At 47.4% G+C, this 14,904-nt stretch overlaps 1 protein-coding gene across 2 annotated transcripts in view; it reads right to left on the bottom strand.

The window, feature by feature from the left end:
- Positions 1-14,904, bottom strand: part of MVK (mevalonate kinase) — a 143,495-nt gene that overhangs the window by 104,036 nt on the left and 24,555 nt on the right. For both annotated transcript variants that reach the window (XM_086943113.1, XM_086943112.1), the window contains exon 4: positions 213-357. In XM_086943113.1, the coding sequence (XP_086799239.1) occupies positions 213-357 (145 nt within the window). The remainder of the gene's footprint in view (positions 1-212; positions 358-14,904) is intronic.

Raw genomic sequence — 14,904 nt, 5'->3', positions numbered from 1 at the left:
GGCTAATGCAAAGAAAGAAATTAGCAACATTCACCATGAAGGTACGGCAAGTATAGGATAGAAAAAGGTCAGAGAGGCTTAAGTAGATGGTGAGGGGAGAGTAACAAATGAGGGCCAGGGAGACAATAATTTCAAAATACCGCATATAACTGGCTATGTAAACTATTCAACAATATCTGTACAAACACTTTCACAAACAAAAAGATATGTACCTCTCACAGATTGATAAATATAAAAAGAGAAAGGCCAGTACAGCAAGGCTCTCGGTGTCAGCAGATTCCTTTGAAAATCCAGCAAACTCTTTCAGTTTTTCCATTTCCTTTGGGTGAGGGGATATAGGTTCATCATTCATACGAACTGTAGGAAAATACATATTACTAGTAAGAAAGATTCACCACAAAGTTTCCATTTAACAGAAAACAAAATATCTTGCTTAAGAAAACAAGGGGGCGGTCTACACCACTGCACTGTGAGCAGCACTATCTCACGTGCTTCCAGATTATATAAAAATAACTTGGAGCAGTTGCAGGTGTTAATTAGAGCAAAGTCAGGATTCTCACACTTCAAGATAAAGCATAGTCATTTTTTCAGCACTGCAATGTGCAAATATTGGAGGGGTCAAGGACAGTCAAAGCAGCGTGGATGAAAACTATCTTCTGCTGTTGGTGGGTTAATATTTGTGGTCAGGATCGGGAACTGGGAATGTTACAGCAGTAGCAGCAAGGAACAGGAGGACCTCCATGAGGCATGTGTTAGATGAAAGTAGGCAGAGTATGTGTGTGTGGCAAGGGTGGGTGGCTGTAAGAGAAAATTGTCAGGAGCCAAAGCGAGGACAGAAATCAATAAAGTGGGATGGGGTAAGAGTAGATTGATGAAAGGAATGAGAGTTCAAATGGGCGATGGAGGAAGAGAGCAAGAAGGATAACTGGTTTGGTGAAATAGAGATGGGAATAGTGTGGAGAGAGCCAGCCAATCCCTATGAAGACAATGACCTCAGGCAGGGGGTCTCCAACAAGTAGCTACGGCGCTACTGGCAGCTCACCAGCACACTTGTATTAGATCTTAGAAGTAAAGCTCAGCCCAGTATCTCATTCAGAGGGAGTGTGCATATGAAAGAAGACCGCGCTGCTCTCTCAAGGCCCTAAGAAGGGCAACAAGACAAACCAATGTCATGGCCTCATAATAAGACTCATTTACTATGTCAGCCTTTGGGGTCTGCAACATGACTATCTTTACGTTCAATTTACTTACGTCACAAGGAGATTTGCCATATTGTAGGCCATGCTGTACCAGTCACGCTGTGTGTGAACAAAAAACCTTGAAAGAAGAGAGCCAGAGGTAGCCTGAGCAGTAACCAGTGCTGGCCCACCGAAGCGGGGGACTGAAGGGGCCACAGTGAAAATGTGTTAGTAGGGAGCATGATCAGCCAAAGAGCGGAGTAGGGCAGAGTGTGGATCTAGGGATAAGACAATTAAGAGCCTTCTGTGCATTCATTTGTGTGTGTATGCATATGTGCATGTTTGAGAGTGTGAGGCATTGTGTCCCTCCCTTCCTAATAAACAGTGTTATATCCATGGAAGCTGCACCTGATGTCAAGGAAAATTAAGGCCATCTTCGACATTCGTTGGGCGCTTTTGGTCTAGATGCGGTATGCTGGAACCTTTGACATATTAAGAGGTCTACCTCTAGCCATCCCGGACATCATGGTGGTTGACCTTTGCATAACAATGGCCATGACCAATATACGTTGGGCATCTTGGCCATTAAGGTGCCAGCCTTGGCAAAATTGAGGCCCTGGTATAAAGGTGGGCATTACTGCCACATTACAGGCATAATTGGTGTTATGGTGAGCATCCATGGCCTAGCATTGTAATACTTGGGCATTTGAAGAGCAATATGTACATATGATGCATGTGTACAGATGAGTACATAAAATAACAAGTTGTGTACTTCACCCATAACAATGAAAACAGATATTTTGAAGGCAACAATTATGTTTAAGAAAAGTTTTTTTCCTGTAAAACTGAGTTTGTTAGCCCAAAGTGGTATTTGATTGAAAAATGTGTATTTTCAGGAACTGATAAGCTGATAAAGACATAAGGTTGCAATTCCAAAACACATTTAAAGTCGATAGTCGAATGATAATAAAAGAGGCGTGTGAGAGAGTTATTGCTGTGGCTATGTCCTTCTGCAAGAGGGCATGTGATGCTTTAGCTATTATTTCATTAGCAAAGTCGAGGACATATTTATTTTATGTGCTTCTATAGCGCCTGAATAGACCCCCGAAGGGGTATCTCCGCGCTTTTGCTATTTGAAGGAAAAATGCAGGTGTACCAGGTCTTTCCAGTAGTAACCAAGGCCGGGGGAAGATTAGCCACTGGTGAAGAGGTAAGTTTTAAGAGTTTTGCGGAAAGCTAAATGGTTTGTAATACTTTTGAATGTAGGGGGAAGAGAATTCCAGAGAGCGGGTCCAGTGTGTGCCAGAGCTCGCCCTCCCTGACGGGACCTTTTTATTTTAGGGACCTGTAGTAGGTGAAGATTACTGGACCGTAGAGAGCGGGCTGGAACATAGGGTAGAAAGGCAGTTGTAAGATATTTGGGGCCCTTACCTATCAGGCATTTATGAATGGTGCACAGAATTTTAAACTTAGTGCGTTGCCGCACTGGCAGCCAGTGGAGTTGCACCAGTAAGGGTCGGGAGGGAGTCCTAGATGGAGCATTAAGGCAGGGGTGTGGAATTTTTTGAATAATCTACTTGGCCAAGGGACAAAATGGTACTGAGATCTACATGTCCTGTAAAATCCACTTGTCCCACCTACTCCATAAATCAATTATAAGGGCTGACCGAGAAACAACTGTCTAGTTTATGAGAAAATACGTAGTTTTCTCACTGCTCGCCATATACGCAGGATGATATCACAGTCCGCTATGTGAGGGCAGAATTAATGATGGATACATTTTCTCCAGGAACCAACAGCCTCTCCTAAAATATGTAGACCAGGAATCGGCCCGCCACCTTTAAACTGGGCTCAAGAACCAACACGCTCGCCATATACGCAGGATGATATCACAGTCCGCTATGTGAGGGCAGAATTAATGATGGATACATTTTCTCCAGGAACCAACAGCCTCTCCTAAAATATGTAGACCAGGAATCGGCCCGCCACCTTTAAACTGGGCTCAAGAACCAACACGCTCTCGACTTAAACTGGGCTCAGAAACCAGCACCCCTAGGCCATTCAACTCCTAAGCTGAGCATATGCACCAGTGCCTCCTTAATTTTGTCCCTCGAGCCAGAGCCCTCTAGAGCACACCCAGGGGTCTTCAGCCGCCTCTAGAGCACGCACAGGAGTCTCCAGTCTATTGACAAGGCCCAGGAGTCTCCATCCCTGCAACAAAGTTGAGCCTTTACTCCCTAAACCAGACGCAGAAGCCAGCATCAGCACCCAACCTCCCTCCCAAACCAGGCCACAAGTCAGCACCCCATTCGCACCCAAATAACTCAGGCCTACAAGCCACCATACCTACAGTCAAACAAGGCCAATAAGACAGTTTCGCCAGCCCTCTAAAACAGGCTGATCTGCCACTGTATTACTCCTCTAAAACACAAGGTCAAGAAGCAAGCGTCCCCCCCTCCCCCCCTCCGAAACAAGACCCAGGAGCAAGAATTTGCTCTAAACTAGTCACAGAGGGAGCGATGTGCATAAATAATTTACAGATGGACAGTCTGCACTGTGCACATGTCCACAGACGAGGAAGCAGGCAAGCATACTGGACCGAGAACTCACCGATGATTACAGAAAAGAGAGCTGAAATCTGCTACTCCAGTGCACAGGGGACTGGAGCCAAAAAGGTAACTTCTGCAGGAGGGAAAAGCAGCCAAGAGCATAAACTGCCTACTTGCACACAATCGGAAGAATATATACATTACAACCATGATGGGAATTAATTTTCAATCTAGCAACTTTGGAAGGATTAAAAGCATAAACCACACATCAACTCCCCCTTATTTGTGTGTGTTGTCCCTCTTGACATCACTGTAATTCCACATTAAAAAAGCTGAAAACTTACAAGACTCCACAGCATCCCGCAAACGCAGAAGTCGCCCTTTATTGGGGGGGGAGGGGGGGGCAACAACTTGCTTAAATTTCACAACTGAAACTACATGTGATACTATAAGCAAGGGGTGTAAATAAAGTGAAAGAGTATAGAGAACTGGAGAACAGAGCCCATCCAATTAGAGACAGGTAAAAGTGGACAACCAACAACCTGCACAAAGGAGAAAAGTTTGAGAGATATGAGGTAAGGGACAGTCCACCCCCTGCACCCAGAAGTGGGAATATGCAGCGCTCACTGAGCAGGTCGAACCCTTCTCCATGCAACCATCCGGATCAGTGGGGTCAATGGGACAGACACAAAGCTTGCGAACCTGCACTGAGGTGAATGTGATGTGTACAGAGAGGCAAGGGGGAGGGGACCGTTTCCCTGACTCCTAGAGAGGGGTTAGTATATGAGGTGTATACAGAGAGTAAGGGAAGACCTACTCTCTCCACCCAAAAGACAGGCGCATTAAAGAGCCCATCCTGCCTGAATGGGATACACAGGTTAGAGAAAGACGCACAAAGACTGTACATCACTGAGGGTATAATCATTTTAAGCATGATTAAATTATGTACTGGGAAGAACAGATCCAACAAGCCCTTGCACGAATTGCAGGAGAGGAGAGGCAGACTGGGAAGCATCTTTCAAAAAGCGAGGAATTCTGCTGTGAGACGTTTGAAGAAGTTAGTGCTAGGAAAGGCCCCTGTTATGGCTGGATAAATAGCACAGTCTTTGAAACTGATTAAGGTAGCTGGTAACAGAGACAGGTTTCAGGTAGGGGCTGGAGTTGGTTCTTTGGTTAGGGATGGTAAAAGGGAAGAGTCGTTAAACGGGGGACAGGCCAATCCCCCGAGGATAAGGGGAGATCGCAAGACTGAGGTGCGAGTGGAGGGTCATGGAGGGCGGGTCGGTGCCAAGTGAAGATGGTCTGTGAAAGGAGGTGTGGCCTATGCCCCCACTGCTACAGCCGCATGACATACTGCAGGTTAAGGGTGATCCTAGCACTGGTAATGTATCTGCTCCACAGCTGCATCCCTGGAAGTCCCTTAACTGCAGCCTCTTCTCTATGCTCAGTGGCAGGGCCAGAGCAGCAGTGCTTAATTTGTGCCGGTGCTAATAGCAGGGCTGGGTCTCCACACGCTGGTGCACGTAATTGATGTACAGTAATTTCTATGCTTGGCTATTGCTACAGGACTTGGCAGTGGCACAGTGTTACTGTTGAACTCATGTGTTCAACAACTACTCGTCTGGAGACACTGTCTGCCAATATGACTTCCTTCACTTCTTAGAGACACCCCACTCATTCTCAAGGGCTGAGGTTTTAATCCCCTGCTACACAAAATACCCTTCATGCTCCCTAAGGGGCTTGCCAACCCTCTTTAGACGGCTGAGCGCCGGGTGCTGGTGGTTCAAAGAACAGGCAGGGGCAGACACCTGTTGAGAGAGAAATAGAGGCACGCAAGGAAGGTGCAGGGTCTCGGGCAATGTAAGGAATGGAAGAACCATGTGGGAGGGAAAGGGTGGACCTCCGGACCCTCCTCTTGACACGGGAACATCTGGACAAAGAAGCACGCAGTTTTTTTGTTTTTTTTACAGCATGCAAACATTAATGGTTCAAAGAACAGGCAGGGGCAGACACCTGTTCAGAGAGAAATAGAGGCACGCAAGGAAGGTGCAAGGTCTCGGGCAATGTAAGGAACGGAAGAACCATGTGGGAGGGAAAGGGTGGACCTCCGGACCCTCCTCTTGACACGGGAACATCTGGACAAAGAAGCACACAGTTTTTTTGTTTTTTTTTACAGCATGCAAACATTAACCTGGAAACGCATACCACACTCATACAGGCAGACACACAGATACATAGATGCCCACACCCCAGACACAAATACTTCCATGCACAGTCCTAAAAAGTCCCACCCAAACTTAAATACTCGAGCACAGACAAAGACAACAGGCAGACACGCACTCAAAGACATATTGATAGAACCACGCACACGTACATACACTGGAGCCAGACAAGTAGGAGTGCCTCCACAAAGATTTGAGCACCTGCACTTCAAATTTTACAAATTAAGCACTGCAGAGCGGCTGCCTCGGTGTCTCTAGAAAGGGGCAGCCACCAGAGGAGGAGAACCGGCAACGTGGGACAGGAGAGAGACTGTCTCTCTCCTGTCCCACGTTGCCGGTTCTCCTCCTCTGGTGGCTGCCCCTTTCTCCCTCCCCAGTGTCAGCCCCTCCCGGAGGCCGCCCTGACAGGGAGCCACACCTATCCCTGTTCACAGGCTGCTCTCTGCCGAGCCCATCTGGTCTGTAATTCCCGGAGCTGCCTCTTTTTCTGCACCCAGTTCTGACCCTCGGATAATTTCTTCCAGGCCTTCCCTCTGAGCAGCCTGCCCACTGCTCCGATCATAGCTACTGTGAGCCTGTCTCTGTCTCAGCCCCCGTGGCCAGCCTCTTTCTCCCGCAGCCCCAGGCAGACAGGCTCTTCTTCCTCCCACCATCCTAAATACACCAGACAGTGTCTGTCCTCTAGGCAGCCTCAGGCCTGGTCCTCCTCTCTCGGGGGTCTGTCTCTGAGCCCCCTACCCTGCCACTGTCTTCCAGTGCACTGCGGGCTTGTGTCTTCTGCCTCTCGGGCCCCTCTCACTGGCCTGGTCCATGTCTCCAGCCCCCTCCACTCTTGGGGCCCTGTGCCCGTCCATCTGCTCCTGCGCACACTGGCCTCTACCTGCCTGCAGCTGCAGAGACAGTGCTGTTCTCTGCCTATTTCTGTGTCAATCCCGCAGCTCCACTTCTGGGGCAGCGGCATCGCGCTTCCAGATCACAGAGCCAGGGAGCTGGAGTGCAGAGACCCGTGTTTAGTGATTTAATGTCTTCTTGTCAGTCGGACAAAATAGACATTAAATCTTCTTGCCCATTATAAAAATCTACATGGATCGGGCGTCGGGCGATATGATTCCCCCACCCCTGATTAAGGACTAACCTCGCTGCCGTATTTTGGACTACTTGCAGTTTGTTCATTTGGCCTTCATTAGTAGACAAAAGAAGGCCATTGCAGTAGTCCAATCTACTGATCACTAGTGCCTGGACTAGTGTCTTCCTATGGTTGTCGGGTAGATAGGGGAACACCCTTTTCAGCAGACCAATAGCCCTGAAACATGTGCTGGCGACTTGGTTGACGTGATGTTTAAATGTCACGCCTGGTCAAATAGTACTCCCAAGTTTTTCACAGTCTGCTTTGGAATGGGAACTGGGCCCAGTTCTACCGGCCACCATTCATCGGACCACAGAGTCGCCGCCTCTCCAAACAGCAAGACCTCTGTTTTTCCCACATTGCATTGTAGCCAGTTCTCAGCCATCCATCTTGAGACTACCCTCATGCCTTCTGCAAAAGATTTTAGCAGATCAGGTGTGAAGGTTTTAAAAGGGAACAGAAGTTGGGTGTCATCGGCGTAGGACAACGGGGTAAACCCATAGGACCTCACTAAGTCGGCCAAGGGGGCCTCATACACATTAAATAATGTGGGGCTTAGGCATGAGCCCTGTGGCACCCCCCTGGTGAGCTCCCTGGAGATGGATTTATGGGAGCCCAGCCTGACTTCTTGAGAGCGGCAGGAAAGGAGGCTTTCCATCCAGGACAGAGCTGCACCTCCCAGCCCTACATCCCTCAGACGACAGAGAAGCACTTTGTGAGACACCGTATCGAAGGCGGCGGATAAATCTAACAGCACCAGAATCATAGACCCCCCTTCATCTAGTGTCATCCTGATGTTGTTGGTCACTGCCAGAAGGGCCGATTCGGTGCTGTGATTTGGCCTGAACCCTGATTGAGAAGGGTCCAGGCCTTCCGCTGCCTCGATAAAGTTGGATAGATGGGTGTTCACGTGCTTCTCCGTCAGCTTACCGATGTAGGGGAGGAGGGAGATGGGCCGGAGGTTAGAAAGATCTGTCCAGGGGGAGGCCGCTTTTTTCCTAATCGGGTTTACCACCGCAATCTTCCATTCCTTAGGGACTTGCCCTTTGGCCAGTGAGAGATTCATTACTGACTGGATGGATGGGGCCAGAATGGAGGTCAAAGGGGCCACTATTTTTGCAGGGAGGAAATCGTTGGGGGAGCCAGTTTTCACGTTGTTAACAAGGAGTGAAAGATCTGAATCACTAACTGGTGGGATAATAAGAAAAGAGTTTTTGTGCTGTATGGGCAAGTCATTAGCAGGGGGGGCCATGGTTCCTATGTCTTGTGATGCTAAGATTTTATTATAGATGAGATTGATTTTGTCCTCAAACGTAGAGATCTCATCACAAAGTTCTTGTGAGGCATCATCAGGGCTCTCCCCTGCTGTGGGTTTAACGAAAGTTTGCAGGATTTTAAATAATTCCCTCGGGCAGTTGCCAGCCCCTGCGAGTTGCAACGAGATATTATTTTTCCTTGCTATCTTTATATTCTTGTAATACATTGCCTGGGCCTTTAAAAAAAGTTCCTTCTCTTTTTCGTTTTTCGACCTCCTCCATGTTTTTTCTAACCGCCTACATTTCTGTTTTTCTTTCCTAAGATCTAAGGTATACCATTTTTCTTGTTTGGTTGAGGGGTATTGCTTGTGGAGTTTTAAAGGGGCCAAGGAGTTGATAGCTATTTTAAGAGAAGTATTGAATTTGTCCAATGCCAACTCGGCTGAATCTGCATCTGTAAATATTGGTTCTAGCCAACATTCCTGCAGCTTTTCAGCAGATATTTTGTGCCATTGGCGACGAAAGATTGGCGGGGGTGGTGATCTATGCAGTCGTTTAGTGGGACCAGGCAAAAAGAACTCAATCAAGAAGTGGTCTGTCCAATAGATTTCTTTGGCGGGTAGGCATCTAATTTTGGTGCAGTTGGAGAATATTATGTCCAAGGTGTGGCCACCCGTGTGTGTAATACCACTATTTATTGCTTTCAGTCCCAGATTGGATAGGTCAGCTATTAGTCGAGTTGTTTCTGGGAGTGAAGAATTGTCCATGTGTATATTAAAATCCCCCAGTAGGAGAAAATCTTCCTTTGCCCTAATAAGTGGGGCCAATAATTCTAAGAGGGATAGAGCAAAATCTGGATTAGAGCCTGGAGGGCGATATACCAATGCCCCTTTCCATGAAATAATGTTTGCTAAATTGATTTTAAAACAAATGATTTCCAAAAGGGATGTGAATTTTTGTTCTAAAATTGCAACCTTGTAGATGTATTTAAAAATAATAGCTAGTCCACCCCCAGTTTTGACTGGGCGATCCACATGTAAGATCCTGTAGCCTGCTGGCACCCCTAATGTGATCGCTGGAGCCGTGTGGGGTTTCATCCATGTTTCCGTAAAGAAACATATATCGGGCTGCTGGGTGGAAATCAGGTCCCAAGTCTGCAATTGGTGTTTGGGGAGGGACCTTACATTTAAAAGAAGGCATTTAAGTTCTATAGAGGAAGTTAGTGTAGGTGCCTTGTTGTATATGCCATTTATAGCCACATCTGATTGATAATGGCATTGTAAACACGAAAAGCGACCCTCGAGCAGATTACACGCTAGGCGAGTATCACATGTCCTAGCAGGTTGTAGCTGTCTGAGTGTATCCGCGGAATATGTAATAGGTGTAGTACCTGTACAGTGGGGGTTCATAATGACAGGTCCCTCGCCCCCTCGCCGCGTAATGTCGCGGACGGGCAGCTCTTTGGCTGGTCTTCGGCGTTGCTCCGGCGATGCTGCGCGCGATCGTTGCGCGCGTCTAGGGGGCGATGGCTAAATAGGCCCTCAAGCAGCATCCACTAGAGCGCTGACCGCTCTGTAAGTGTCCCTGCAGGAAGTCACTGGCTCTCCCTGCCCTGCCCTCCGCGCAACGGTACTGGCTACCGCGTCGGACCGGGGCGGGCATGGGTGATGACGAGCACAGGCTTCTAAGTTTACTTTAAGTGTTCCCTCCCCCTTGTTATCAGGGTGGGGACGAAGATAAAAATTGCACCAGGCAGCAGGTTTAGGCAGTAATGCAATGCGTGTGATTTACAAATAAGTAAGTGTTGTTTTTAAAATTAGTAACACAAGCTAAAACATCGTTTGCAATTCAACAATGATTTTAAAAGATTATACAGGCTAAATCACGGTTCTTACATGCATCAGTACTTGGAATGGAGCAAGGCACTTTCGTGTTTCCTTTCAGCAAGCTAAGCGGAATTGAGACTCTGCCACCGTCTCTCTTCAATATGAATAAGCTTTTTGGGGTATTTCTGCATAGATGTTTCAGTGGTCACTTCAGATAATCCTGCTTGTGCTGGTCATAGTGTAATTTTAACATATATGGTCAGTGTTTTATAGTGATTGAACAGAAGCGGCTCTCACTACAGAACAAGTTGGAGATCCCTGTCATAAAGACACAGTTGCAATGCATGACGCAGATATAGCCAGAAGCTATTTCTTGTAGAACTTAGCTGGAGGGGATCCAGACAGAATTTTGAGAGTAGCGCAGGCTAGCTATACGATATCTCGGTCAGAGACCCCCATGGCAGACAAGGGAGACTGGACTCCAATTGTGACGGAGCCTTTTGCAATTGGTCAAGGACAAGACCATTCACCAGTCGCAGGCAAGAATGGATAAGTATACCAAGGCCCTTTGTGAAGCGGTGCAGGCAGCGGCAGTACCGCTGTCCCAGATTTCACCTTGCTCAGCAGTTTCCGGGGGATACAAGATTCTAAGACATCCTGAAAGCATAAAATGGACATGATCAAAATCAATAGGTCTCTCCTATGGCAAGATCTCAGAAAAACAGCAGAAGAGTCACAGAGGCGGAGAGCCGCTTGAGGCGGAGAGCCGCTTGAGCATGATTGATGACCATGCGCAGTCCATCCGGGAGGTCGTGAGAAGACTACATGTCACCTTAAGACGTATCAAGGAAATGATGGAAGATGCAGAGGTCATGCACGATAAAATAATATCCCATATAACAGGCATCCAAGAGGATGCAGAAACCAACTGGATAAAAACATGGTTTCTGGTGGACGATTTATCCTCCTTTCTCGAACTGAAGAGGGCACATACAGCCCTGATGCACAGGTCTCCGCCGGGGTGCTCCTCCCAACAAATTATTGTCTTCCTCTTGAACTACTTGGGCAGCGACACTATCAGCTCGCTGGACTCTCTGGCCTATGAGAATGGAAAAGTCTCCGTATTTCCAGACGACACCAAGCAGGTGCAGCAATTCCTTTCTTTAGGTCAAACAAAAACTTGGTGCTATGCAACTGACGACATTAAAGCTCCCTGCCAAGCTCCTATTGCAGTTTCAGGGCAAGGTTTGCTTTTTCAAAACCCCAGAGACTGCCTGGGAGAGGGTTTAGGAAAGCAGTGTCCTGAGATACCCCACCAAGATTATTCGAGAGTTTGTGTATTGTGGTCCCTGGCACCCTCACCACAGGCGAAACAGGACAAGATCCTACAAAGCCTGGAAAGTGGCGCTTCCATTGAGGCAACAAGACGGAAGATGAGGGGGTGACCACATGGTCCGCTGTGGACTGGATGAGTCACTGTACAGCGGATAACCCGGAAACTGATGATAAACCATGAGTTGCAGTACAATGGGCACGCCAAACCCTACTACAAACATACTGACAGCTGTCTGAGTAGGGCTGGCTGTTGGTGAGCAGGGCCTGAGCTGGGGTCCTCTTAATGAGTGGGGACGCCAAACTACTACAGAATCTACAACATGACTGCATTGATCCGTCTGTGGGGAGTTGAGCCCTCTGGCTTGCCGGACCAAACTCACACATTCTCCCCTGATTTGGTGAAGGAGAGTGTTGCTAGTGTGCGGTTTTGGTTTTTATAACCTGTTTATGGGTGTTAATGGGCAGTAGATGCTTTGTGGGTGAAAGTTTATCACAGTTACCTCAGAGATAAAGGTTCAATGAGTCTTTACATAATTTCACCAGTTTTGGAATGGCTACAAAATGCTATCATTTGACAGGCTTTGAGCTGAGACGAATTAGCAGGGCACGTGGCTGCTGGGTCCAATTCATCCACACATCCCTTCTCTCCCCCTACAGTGTCGTAGGTACTGCAGGTTCATGGTATCTGGATTAGATAGGGAAGACTGAGGTTGGAGAGAGGGTGGCCAGGTTAAGGGAATGCCTAGGAATTGGGGAATTGGCAAGTCTTGTCGTGGAATGTCAATGTCTTGAACAACAAGAACCAAATGGAGGACACTGATGGAGTAAATTACACACCACACACCACAGTGCTATTCCTACAGGAGAAACACCTATTGGGAACACAGTGTCAATTCGTGGTATTCCAGAGATATTCCAGGGTGTGCCACTTCTGACTCACCAGATGCTTTTGAGAGTTTGATGTACCACCCTCAGCGGCAAGATTATGCCCAGACAGTGGTCCCTTGCTCACTGTACGACTGGAACCAAGCTACACCTAACTGACGAGCCCCAATCATGGAGAACACGGTCTTCGATTTCTTGTCTTTTGGTTCAGGGAGGACGTGGCCTGGTAGTTTGGGCTTGGCTGCTCCTTCTGAAGCAGAGTCGAGAATGATTTGCATATGGCTGGCTCTAAAATAAGGCGGCATGACGGGCAAAAGACCAATGGGTTAGAATAATACCACAATCAGTTGCCAGTGGTTAGACTAACAGCAAGCATTCGTCCCATCACATTTTGGGTGTTTGAAATACTACTGGGTATCCCAGTTGGTCCCTGTGAATGATTGAATCCTTGGGGGACAGATGACCCTGGCGTCACGGATGAAGCTTGACCTTTTTGAGTTCCATGGTATATTCCCACTGCTTTATGGGTCTCCACTGCCACCGATGCTCCAACATGTTACATGGTTTTGGCTGCAATGGTTGAGGAGGGTTATGAATCTAATTGGTTGGTGGAAAGGGCTGTTAGCCAAGACCCCCTAAAGGTACTTGACTTGGTTGCCGTAGGTGTTTAAGTAATATTCTTTACTCGTAAGATGAAATCCAAAAGGATGTCTGGTGTATTTTTCCCAAACCAAGATGGTGGTCACGTAGTGGAAATGATAGCCAAATGAGAACAAACATGAAGAAGAAACGAGCCTCCCCTTTGAACTGTAGTATACTAGGTGCTTACGCTGACGATATTTGTTTCCCAATGGCTGCCTTCTGTCTGTGCTCATCTTGCTAGTCAAATAGATGCTACAAGTTCCATCTTGATCAGTTTGAAGACCAATAAGTGCTACGTTGTATCAGCTGAAATTTGTCAGTAAAACTGATTGGTTTTTGGGGTGTGAAACAGAGTTTGTATGGATTGGGACAATTCTTCAAAAGCTGTATTGTTTCATGATGATTCTATTGAACGGTTAAATTTTGTCTGCTGAGTGACAATCTCCCATTCCTTCTAACTCTGAACTACGTTCTTGATTTGGTTTTCTGAACTGCATTTAATATTATTCAAGGTAGCTTAAGGATAAGTTTCTGCATGTATATATTATCACACTTTAAATGTTAGACTTTACACTAACATTTGATATTATATGTAGCAAGTTACACATTTGTATTCACAAGCACAAATAGCTGCAGAGCGTTTTCCAACTCTAAAAGAGATTCAGACAAAGTATTTTCGATAGTTCAATTCAGAATACTGTATCAGCTTTTTTCAGGAATTGAACACATGAGACAAATCCACAGTATGTTCAAGAGAGGGTGCTAAGCAGTGAGTTGTGTCTTTCCCATTCTCCTTTTCCCCCATGGTCTCTGGAATGGCTTCTTAGTCGTTTCAGAGTGAAAGATTAGTGAGACAGAGCAGTATCAAACTTCAGACATCCCTACAATAGAAACGTTAGTTTGACAACAGCACAAGTTGTGACAGACTCTTTTGGGCATCTTCCAAATGGTAAAGATGAAAACAAAGCAGGGCTGTGTAGTAGTATTAGCCTTATTTGGATTAAATTGATTAGATATGCCCATTAACTTCAGATACCCATCGTGAAATCATCAGTAATAGTCACACCTGAAGGTGCGCCAAAGGTAAGCCCGTCTACGCCCGTCCGCGCCTGGACCGCGCCCAGCGCCAAACCTCTCAGCACTTAACCCCGGCCGACTCCCAAACTGCTACCAAGCCGCCCCAGGACACACCCATGGACCCTTCACCTGCCATTCCTGCATGCTCGACTGTACTAGAACCCACACCAAATCCACGAACTTCAAACAGAGCTCCGACCCTAACCACCTGAAGTGCATCCTTCTCAACACCCGCTCGGTCCACAGGCACACCATTGAACTTTGGAACCTACTCGACACCACATCGCCGGACGTCGCATTTCTTACAGAAACCTGGATGAACGCCTCATCAGCGCCCGACATCGCCATAGCCTTTCCGGACGGCTATAAGATCATCCGAAAGGACCGCATCAACCAAACAGGAGGAGGCATCGCCATCGTCCATAGGAACACCATCCGCATCACGACCAGCTCCGACGATACTCTCGCAGCCACCGAACACCTCACTTCCAAATCCACACCGACCCCAAGACCACACTCAGAGGCACCCTCATCTACAGGCCACCAGGACCCCGCACACAATTCAGCGAAGACATCACTGATTTCATCAGCCCTCACGCCCTCCCCTCCGAGGACTACATTCTACTGGGAGACCTTAACTTCCACCTGGAAAAGAACAACGACAGAAACACCACCACCCGTCTGGACAACCTCGCCAATCTTGGACTCAATCAACTTGTCGACACCCCCACCCACTATGCCAGGCACACGCTCGACCCAATCTTCACCTCCAGCAAGCACATCTCCTTCAATCACACCACAGCTCTCC

Source organism: Lissotriton vulgaris, chromosome 11 (assembly GCF_964263255.1).
Source record: "Lissotriton vulgaris chromosome 11, aLisVul1.2, whole genome shotgun sequence".
NCBI classification, from domain to species: Eukaryota; Metazoa; Chordata; class Amphibia; order Caudata; family Salamandridae; genus Lissotriton; species Lissotriton vulgaris.
The sequence above is the reverse complement of the archived record's forward strand: the minus strand, read 5'-3'. Positions and strand labels throughout refer to the sequence as shown.